The 11,035-nt window shown below is 38.1% G+C and overlaps 1 protein-coding gene across 1 annotated transcript; it reads left to right on the top strand.

The window, feature by feature from the left end:
* Positions 1–2,487: 2,487 nt before the first annotated feature.
* On the top strand, positions 2,488–9,749 carry LOC144522345 (interleukin-17 receptor A). The gene is given in 13 exon segments (XM_078257347.1): positions 2,488–2,743; positions 2,848–2,869; positions 3,162–3,305; positions 3,470–3,588; positions 3,675–3,795; positions 6,632–6,679; positions 6,784–6,941; positions 7,092–7,166; positions 7,271–7,340; positions 7,641–7,688; positions 7,782–7,877; positions 7,963–8,709; positions 8,712–9,749. Coding segments are annotated over 13 exon segments (1,986 nt in total). The 5' UTR covers positions 2,488–2,569; the 3' UTR covers positions 8,876–9,749.
* The last annotated feature ends 1,286 nt before the right edge of the window (positions 9,750–11,035 follow it).

Here is an 11,035-nt window from a genome sequence, read left to right as displayed (position 1 = left end):
AGATACCAATAGAGACCGATATGTCTGTGATAGGCCAAAATCGCTAAATCGGCAGGGCTCTATTTAATACACTGATCTTGTAATCACAACATCCCAGGTTCAAGTCCGGCCGGGGACCCATTTTCTTGCACAGTACTAAACTGTAAATCTGTTCCCAGCCACCAAAGTGCAATTTATACTTTGTGAACAGGAAATGTAGGCCTACCTCTTGTAAATGTGGTCACTGCTGCCCTCTAGTGTGTAGAACTCTCTGTACAAAATGTCAGATTACAGTTTTTTTCGATTGCTAAACGACAGTGGGCACAACTGAAGCCCCATGTGCAAAACTCAAACTACAGTCTGCACTACCAACAGTCACCTGAGCTAAACAGTTCACCTGCAAAACTCATTCCAAGCAACACAACTCTTAATACACATCTCAAAACAGGCTCAGTGCAGCCAAACACTATGAACAATCCTCACTGAGATAACACACAGTCACTCAGAACACACTGAGAGTAAAAACACTAGCATCAAACACTAATACAGAAATTACAAACTTCTCATCTTTACAGTTTGAACAATTTGAGTGACTTCACTTTACTCAATAGTTTATTTAAAGAAAAGATATAGATTTTATAATATACCAATTGTACGTAAGGTAAACAAGAAGGAATGAAAAGCAGCAGTTTGCTTCAATATATTACAGTTTTTCTTGATTGCTTTGACACAGCAGTCAACTCAAACTCCACATTTTCAAAACAGTTAACACACAGGTCTAAATGACACATTTTGTTTGCAAAAGGCTCTAACCGTGTCAAAACATTTAAAATATGCAACAAAAACTATTTTTGCCTTCAAACAACGCAACTTGCAAACAAGTGTATGAGCTCTTCCAATCAACCATTACACAGTGGACAACAAAATGCAAAATACAGCACTCAGTGTGAATCAGTGCACCATTGCTTGTCACTGTAGCCTATTACTGTACGCAGCTTTCATGCCAGTGACATTTGTTGTCAAATTTGCCTTCTTGCAAAGAATTAGATCCAGAATCAGAAATGCTTTGATGCAAATTTTATTGATTCCATTGATTCTTATTTTCAAACTGTGGCTGAAAACTGAAATACTGTAAATATTACACATAATACATGTAAACCAAAATAATTTCTATTAGAGTATAAGAAATTAAGAAAATAAAAATAAAATATATTACAGTAAAGTATAAACATCTATTACTGTACAGTATAAGAAATAGCCACTATTGATACTCAGTCTCTTGTGTCTTGACGATGGGGCCACATGGCCTAACCCTGCAGACTGATTGCTAATTGAAGATTTGTGTGAAGGAGTGTCAAACAGGTGCTTCAGTGATTTCATACTGATGTAGGTAGTTTCTAATAGTTAGGAACAGATGCTTTCTCTTTGGTTACCATAGCTAAAACAATGGAGTTTGGACTGCTCGAATGACATCCGTGTTAACTGCTCTGCAAAGGGTGGGGGAAATGTTTCAATCCAATGAGAAAGGGTTAACACATTTGCAAGTGGTGTCTTCTGCTCTGCTGACAGTGATGATGAAAACCGAGTGGATCCCAGTTTCTTTAAGCAGGTCAAAGCAATCAAGAAAAACTGTATTTTGTCTCTAGTAATTTATGGAATTACTGGGGGGGAAAAAGCTAAAGGTACATAACAGTAACAAAGAATAGTGTGACTAATCCTGCCTCTCTCCAGCATCATGCGGCACGTTTTTTTCATCACATTGGATGTCTGCATTATCTCTAAATACAAATAAATGTGGTGTTTCCATTGCTTTCACCTCCATTACTTTCTGAAAAACAGTAAGAACGCAGTTTTACTATTTTAAAGATATAGTGTTTTTCACATTTTTGTATAGCTATGTATGTAACCTCAGACATCTTACCTGGACATATTGGTATCTTTGCTCTTTTACCTGTTTCTCTCAAACGGTACAGTGTATAATTGTTTCCTTCTTATTTGGTGTTTGTATACAAAAAAAGGCTTTCTGAGCTTTCTCTATATAAATTCCGTATATGTTCACTAACTAGTCTAAAACAAGACACCTGCTTAGGCTTTCAGCTAAAATTGCAATCAGCAGTGTTTGATAGGCACCAGACTGAAATCTATTGTTTTGAATGTGTGGTTAACAGTTTTGAAAGCAGTGTGTTAGCATTTGAACAAAGCGCTGTAAATCCAGAGTGTTGTGCACATTGTGGTTAAAGTCATGGGATAAGTGTGTAGAGTTTTGAAAACCGTGTTCAAGCAATGAAAAACGAACTAGAGATTGGTCCACATGAACTGCTGCTGTGCTGACTGTAGTTTGAGTTTTGCACGTGTCTCCAGTTGTGCCCACTGTCGTTTAGCAAACGAAAAAAACTGTAAGAGAGCAATATTTTCAGCTCATGCAATGTTCTGCAGGAGAAAGGAAACTGCAAACCCCATTTGATAAGAGCATCCTTTCTACATATTTAGATGACAGCGTCTGATAAACATGAAACAACTCACATTGGTTGAGTTTAGATCACAGTGTGCCTTCTCTGTGTTCGTTCAAGCAAACCAACCTTCTTTCTAAATGGAGTTGATTATTGTTCTCATTTACTTGATAGGTTTTAAATCTTTTCCACCTGTGTTGTGTAGCTACACCAGAATGATCCACGTTCCTTTTTTCTGTTTTTGTTTGCCTGCTGGACTCAGAGTGTCGTCTACTCTTAGGATTCTGGACAAGCGTCCGGACTGCAACCAACAGGTGAGGATTCAATCCATTAATAATTAATAAATTCAATGAAAGGTAACTGAGGGAAACTTGCAGTCCCAGATTCATCAAGTCAAACTTATCTTGTGTTTTTCCAGGGTCTTGACAACTGCAAAATTAGTAAGTATCTTATTTGTCAAATCAGTAGAATAAAGTTCAAACAGCCTACTTATATATAAAAAATCAACCAATATGTTGAGGGTGGCAATAGTTTGTGCAAATAGTTAAAATCTTTCCATTTTAATTCCAAAACTTAAATATAGATTTTGTGTTAAACTAAGCATGATGAAATGATTTGTGCAAGAAAATACATTTTTAATTTGGCATTCATGTAATTCAAATGTCCCCACACATAACTACACATAAGTTGAATATATTCACAACATTATATATACCATTCTCTAAATCTCAGATAACTGCTCAGACAAGTGCATGGTCGCACCTAGACTTCATGCTCCTAACGGCCCAGAATGGGATGGTGAGCATGTGGGAGTCTGGATGGACAAACACGGGCCTGTTTCTGTTATGAATGTGACATGGAAAATAAAGTCTGATGGTAAGTAATGCTAAAATTATGTATTTTAAAAGTATAGTATTGTTTATTGTAGCTCACATTTTAAAATGCATCAAATGCAAGTTGTAAACTAACCAGTCTTTAATCAAAGGTGAATTCAGACATTAGAGATAGCATTCATAATAAACATTCTCTTCTATTCACAGCAAATGTACTAGCCCTTACTGGATCAGAAATAAATATTCTGGATGAAAGTACAAATCAAAGTACGTGTGTGCAGTATTCTTACAAACTCAGCCGACAGCAGAATCCAAACTATAGTAAGGTAAGATTGTGACACACTTGTTTATTTATCCATTGATTTAACTGGTCAAGCAGTATAGACGTTACAGACATGTGTTTGTTTATCAGTGGACATTTTCCTTGGATGGAGTCGTGGTAGAGCCTGGGCATACGTATATGGTGTCACTTTTAAATCTGCCAGAACCTGATTTTGGGGACTACAGGTTTAGAAAGCAAATCACCATCCCAGGTAAGTTACCTCCAGATCCCTGAAATCTGCATGAAAAAGCAGGGAGGCATTTACAGTTTTTTCCAACTGTTTACACACGTTTTCAAAACTATGTCTCCTTTTTTCAAAACTCGACACACAATTCCCAAAACTGCACACACAAAATGCCTCACATATCCTTCAAAATGAAACGCTGCATTCAAAATACCATAAACACATCTCAAAATGAAGCATTTGCATCAAATGGCACAACTACAAAACAACAACAACAACAAACACTTTTTTCATAATAGTAAATTTTTGGATATACCATGTACACACTGTTGTTCTAAATCTAAAGCTCTTTTGTCTTTCATAGACCTATATCTACATTTACAATGTTCTAGAGTGAAAGTAATCTGCTGAGAGTGGTTGAAAAGTGCACTGTAAACAACAATGTAATGTTACATAAAGGTATTGTATGTACTTTGTGCAGATAGATGCATGCCTGTTCTCATTTCTGAAGGTTTGAAGTATGGAGGCCACTAATAAGCTACTCAAGATGGTCTTCTCTCATTGGTCAATCCGTGGTTGATCACATGATGAATAAGTGTGGCCCTGATCTCATCAGAGATGGCTCTCCTTTTTTCTCTCCTCCTCCTCCTCCTCCTCGTTGTTGTCGTCCCCTGTCTCTCCCTCCTCCTCCCATTGCTCACTGCCACCCATTGTTCAAAACAGGTAATTTGACCTTTGACCTCTGTATAGGCCTATACTAAAGCAGCGTTTGGTTAGTGTTCAGTTAAGCATAATGTGTTTGCACATGTGAGGAGTGTGTGTGTGTGTGTGCCCTGGTAAATAAGTGTAGAATTTTGATTGGTTGTGTTTGGAAAAGAAAAGCAAGTCACTTCCTGTTAGATTTTTGTGTCTTAGGTAGAGAATTGTGTGTAATGTTTTGAAAAAAGTGTTTTATGCAAATGAAAACTGAGTGAAAGACTGAGAAATATCTTATGGTTTTGGAGGTTTGGTGTGTAGTTTCTCACTTTGAGTGAGAGGTTTCAAAAAGCGTGTGACATGAAAAGATTTTGTGTGTAAGCAGTTGGAAAAAACTGTATTATCAATTATGCAAGTTTGCTGTACAAACAAGGTTATAGGGAATATTGATTCTGTGTTGTGTAACTACAATGTGGGCTTCTGACAGATGTCTCAGGTATCACGGTTAAAATAAACAATGTAAAAAGATTTGTGCTCTTGTATCAGGAAGTAGTAAGATTCAAGATTCAAAAAGCTTTATCGTCTAATATGTTGCCACGTTAGAACATTTTCTTTTGATTGAAGGCAGAGTGTGTGTGATGTGTCAGTGGCATGCATTTTGTACATGTATTGCATTGTGAATGAAGGATTTGTCGTATAATGACTTTTTAGCCAGAGGCACTCTGAACCTTCTTCCTGATGGTAATAGCTCAAAGCTATGGTGGAGGGGGTGGGAGGCATCCTGCATGATGAAGTTGGATTTTCTTTCCACTGCTTGTATATATAGATCAGATGTCTGTTTTTGTGGAATACCTATGATCTTAACGGCTTGCCTGGCTATCCTATCCAGCTTTCTCTTGCATTTGTTTGGTAGGAAGCATACCAAGATGTGATGTTGAAAGCAATGACAGACTCTATAAGTGACTGGTACACTCTGGATAGAATGTCCTGTCTCACTTCAAATCCTTTAAGCCTTCTGATGAGACACATGCACTGTTGGGACTTTTTGTAAATTGTGTCAAAATGCAGGGAGAAGGTGTGACGGTGGTCAATCAAAGTACCAAGGTACTTGAAACTTTCAACCTGTACCACTACTTGCCCTTCCAGTCTCAATGGTGTGGATAGTGGATGAGGAGTATCAAGCAGTTGGCCCCTATGGCAACACAGTTCCTTGGTCTTGGTGATGTTAAGCTCCAGTGAGCTTCTCTTGAACCAAAGTGCCATTGTGTTGACAAACTGCTTGTACATAAGTGGACAGGGAGTCGTCATCAGTGAATAAACCGTCCCAAAAAGGAATCCTTTTAATACATATTGTGACAATGGCGCTTAACAAAACTATAATTTTTCTTTTTCATTTATCACACTTTGTCAAGTGTAGAAAAAAAAATGTTGTTGCCTCTGAAGAGCTTCTTCATGTGTCTTGTCAGAGTGGGGCTGGGCCAAATAACGATATCAAAAAGTCAATTGTATTTTTTTTTTTTCTACATCATTTCTATCGCAATGTTGAAAAACCAGTGGCCAAACTGTTATGGCAATATTTACATCATTCGGGCAGCACTTTGAAGTTCTGATCCTTGCACAAAGCATTGCTTAAGCGAACCATAGAGCTGCTGTTTTGCTAACATGGTGTATACACAACATACAATACAATAGACTTTATGATGTAGTTTTTTCATGTAAACTATTTATTTATTGAATTGTCAGAAAACATGTTACAGTATATCATGAGAGATATATATAAAAAATTGTTTTGAAATATGAAATGACCTATATCAGATATTGGCCATAACGCCCAGACCTAGTTCATAATGATTACCACAATTCACTGAGTGATTTGATACATTACATGTCATTTAGCTGACGCTTTTATGCAAAGCGACTTACAATTACTATATATCAGCAGTCGCACACCTCTGGAGCAACTAGGGGTTAAGGGTCTGGCTCAGGGACACATTGGTTGATGTATCGCAGTGGGAATCGAATCCAGATCTCTCACACCGAAGGCATGTGTCATATCCACTGCGCCACCACCACCCTTCTCGTAACACATCTTCACAATACTTCTCGTAAATCCAATACAAAACCATCTTTAAAATGCTCTAATCATAATATTTACTGTCATGGCCAGGGTGCGGGGACAAGGAAATCAAAAAGGCCCAAATATGTCTGGAAAATGGTAAATATTACATTATTAACATCTGGTTTAACAGGTTTTAATGGACCGCTGTAAGTGCTCCAGGACCATCTAAGCATTGTACTCTGCATGTTTTGTTATTTCAGGAAGTCTATGGGATCCTCACATGACCACTGCTGTGACTCTTAATAAGGAACATAAAAGGTTTTCCATTGTTGTGGGTTTTGAGGCAGCACCATATTCTGAGAGATACCAAGTCTCCATCCGGAGTCATGGTTTCTATTACTCAACCAATGTCTTGAAGGTAATTACACTGAATACAACTACAACTCACTTATATTATCAATGATGACAAGAGATGTGTTGTGGGACTTCCATTGTATGATTTACAGCTTGTTTAGGATTAAATATTGAAGAGTGTGCACACATATCATTGTCATACCTTCCTCCATAGGAAAACAGATCATCACTGAATGTGACATTTGAGTTTGGTTGGTGGCAGCTCTCACAATGTGAAATATTTTTAATAGTGAGTTCAATTTTTATATTTAATATCCCATCCCTGACAGTTGATAAAGTGATCTTACGTGTAGAGATATAACATCAGCTCACCTTACTCTGCTTGTCTTTAAGATTCAGCCATTCTTTATTCGATGCAAGAATGACTGTAAGCACGAAAATAAAACAATCGATTTATGCCCAGGTAAGTACGATTTATGACATAAATATAGTATAATGTATTTTCAACAGCCATATGGCACAGAACATAAATCAGTGGTTCCCATCCTTTTTGGCTTGTGACCCCTTAAAATAAAGCAGGATTCACTTGCTGTCCCTTGTTGAAGGTGTCAGAAGCCTTTCAGTTTTGACCTCAGATTGTCTTATTTGAAAAAATGTTTGAGACCCAAAGAGGTAAAATAATCCCATAGTTTACAAAGAAGCAAAGATTAGAGAAAATACTAAAAGAAGGTTATTTATTTGTTCTTTTCTATCCCTTCGCAAGCCCTTCAGATTTATCTTGTGACCCACTGGAAGGGGTCCTGGCTCCCAGGTTGGGAATCACTGGCGTAATATTATTTGAATTTCTTTTTTGTATTTGTAGAGGTATTTAGCTAAATATATGCATTTGTTGTTTGTTTTTTAGATTATCCACCACGGACTTTCATTATAAAAGCAACTGTGGGGCTGCTTGTCATTGGTGGTTGTCTTGCTTGTTTACTGTGGAGTGCCTCTCAGAAAGGTTTGCCTTCTTGTAAATGCACAGTATTGAATAGAAAACGCAGCTTGAATTGATAATTAATCAACAGACTTCACTCTTCTCATAGATCCTGTGAACACAGCGCCATCTGCTGCCAACCAACAACCAGAAGGTTTTCAAGTTCAAGAGAGAAAAAAAGTCCTTGTCATCTACTCCCTCGATCACCCTTTATACAAAACCATTGTCCTGAAGCTGTGTGCCTTCCTGGTGACCAAATGTGGTACTGAAGTGGTCCTGGATCTGTTTGACTCCACAAGACTAGGAGTGTTGGGAAGCATCCAGTGGTTGGACTGGCACAGAGAACAAATAGAAAGCTCTTCAGATAAGATACTTATTCTCTGCTCACGAGGAGTGCAAGCCAAATGGAGAGCCATGTGTGGTGACAAACAGGTTTTTCTGAGAGAGGACGCCCGTTCACCTGTAGGTGACCTGCTCAGTCCAGCCCTTTTCCTCATGATTCCCCGTTTTATCCGATCTGCGTCATTTGAAAAGTACATAGTGGCTTACTTTGGTGATGTTTCTTCTGAAGAAGATGTTCCTTCACCTTTCAACATTACAGTAAGATACAAGCTGATGAAACAGTTTGAGGAGCTCTTTTTCAGAATCTTGGACACTGAGAAGCACGAGCCCGGCAAAGTAAATCACATTGAAGGGCTTTCAGAGGACGAGTACCATCATTGTCCCTCAGGTGGAGCCCTGCGGGATGCCATAGAGGCTTTTCATGCACACCAGCTGGAGAATCCACAGTGGTTTCAAGATGAATTACTGGAAAGCTCAAAGACCTCAGCTGAAATGTGTTATGATGCAGAAACCACAAACCTCATTACATATTCTGTACCCGACTCGACCCAAGTCATGTAAAGACACAAAGAAGCGATTTCAATGCAGACAAAACAGGACTTTACATGGCTGAAGAGTTTCAAATGTGCACCTCAGTTGAGTTCAACCCTCTTATAACAGAGAACATGCAGCCAGCTTGATAAGATTGCATTTTTGAGACATCAATGGAGATCCTCCCAACACTTTGATGAAACTTTCAAAAGCAGTCCATCAGTTATTCAATTTGATGTGATTCATGTTCTACAATCGTAGGAGCAACAGAAATCTGCTGAGAGAAATAACCGGTGGATACAAACGGATATTAAACTCATATCGGAGCAAGTAATCAACAGATATGTGGACAATGAATGTAGAAGAATTGGATGAATCTGTGTAACTTTTCTCCAACCAGTTATCAGATGTGAATAAAAAAAGAAAATATGTGGAGGTTTTGTGCAAATTTATCATGGTGATTTTTTTTAATATTTCATTTATTTTACCATGTATCTGCTTGTCTTCATATCAGTTCTGCAGTATTTTTGCATATTGTGTTAGTGTTGAATATCTCTTGATTTCACTCAGCCAAATGCAGAGTAGTTTAGACCACAGGGATCTGTGCTTTTGGTCTGTGTAAACAGACTTTGGGTCAAAGTTCAGCCTTCTGGGAAAAGTTTCTAGCATTTTGTTGCACTGGAGAAGGTAAGCAGTAAACCATGTTTGTGGGACGCGGTTTTGTATGATAATGAGCTGATTGAATGTAATGTGCTTTGGACATTAATATTGCAAAGTATTGGCGTTTGTTTTTTGATTAAACAATTGTACCACAGGTAGATGGTCTCCCTCCTACTGCAAAGATAGAGCTTGTGAGCAGAAATGAATATTTGTTGTCAACTCCTTTAGACTGATGAAGCTTTTCAGATATTTTCATTGTGATTTGAATTGTTTGTTGACGTGTCTGTGATCCTCTGTGTCATTGATGAGATATTAGATTAAATACAGTGTTCAATTTCAATAAACAAAATCAGTTGTAAAGTATTGACAAAAGTTTTTTTTTTGTCTCAGATAAGTTACTGACAATGTAGTACATTTCAGCCAACAATCTTTAGTGCAGAAATCATAAACTATGTATAAAGAATGGACACAGCATCGGTGACGTCACCCATTGGTTTTTAGACTGCTGTTTTGAAGCCATGTGGCGTTGGCCACTGCTGGAAATAAGATAGAATCCAGGTTTAAGGCACTTCCACATTGGCTTCACTTTTCAGGCAAGGAAGTTGCCGCTTGGCATAAATGTGGTATGGTAGGAAAAAAAGATAACGATACTGACCCCAGCTCTGGAATTTGTTTTTTTCGGTTTCTGAGAGTGGCCCCAAAGAGGGGGGATGGGGGTGGCAACTTGTCCCAATCAGTCCCAACTAACTGGAGCAAAGAAAATCCTCACAATGGTTGAGTTGGACTTGGAGTGACAGAGAACACACTGCAGGGTGTGATGCAACTGGGGAGCCTATTTGTTTTGTCGTTAAAGAAGGTGAGGTAATGTTCATTGGTTTGACATTGTGGGTTACTTCAACAGTTCTTTTTCTGAAGAGATTAGTCTACACATAATTTAAGTTAGACACACCGTATGGTTTACATCAAATAGTCTAAAGGAAGTAAATTTAGCAATAAAATCAATCCACCAGACATATGGTGATGTTTTGTAATTTAATGTGGATGTGGTGTACATTTTCATTCTCTTGATGCCCAGTCTCACTCTTAATCTTTTTAGACTAACACAGTCTCCTAAACTGTTGTTTAAGGCGAGACACGGCAGGCAAAAACTCAATTTTGAGATTTTGGGCTATTTGTCTTCAATAACATGTATGCTTTCAGAATTGTGTTGAAAAAAAGTCAAAAATACACATTTAGGTCTTTATTTTACTACACTTTGTCTGTTTGCGTCTGTAAATTTCTCCTACATTCAACAAAAGTTGGCGTTCTAAATCATCGCGTCTGCACCCTGTCATCACATATACCGTTGGAAAACTACCTCTCTCCTGTACAATGCTTTCGGATCCAAATATGGTCATTTCCTTTTTATCAGCAACCAATCGTGAAAGTAAAAGGGGGGATTTAACTCTAAATGCGCAATCTCATTGGCTGATGCCAATTTCTCAGGCTGTTCCCAAATCACCTCAGAGAAAACAACAACAGGTGTTATTAGCAAGAAGACACGGGGGATTACAAACTGAGACAGCAGATGATGAAATGCCTTCACATAGTACGTTGATGTTTAAACTGTCGTTCAGAAAACAGGAGTGTTCAGACAGTGGAGGTAATCA

Source organism: Sander vitreus, chromosome 8, assembly GCF_031162955.1.
Source record: "Sander vitreus isolate 19-12246 chromosome 8, sanVit1, whole genome shotgun sequence".
In the NCBI taxonomy this organism is placed as follows: Eukaryota; Metazoa; Chordata; class Actinopteri; order Perciformes; family Percidae; genus Sander; species Sander vitreus.
This window is presented reverse-complemented; position numbering and strand designations above follow the sequence as displayed.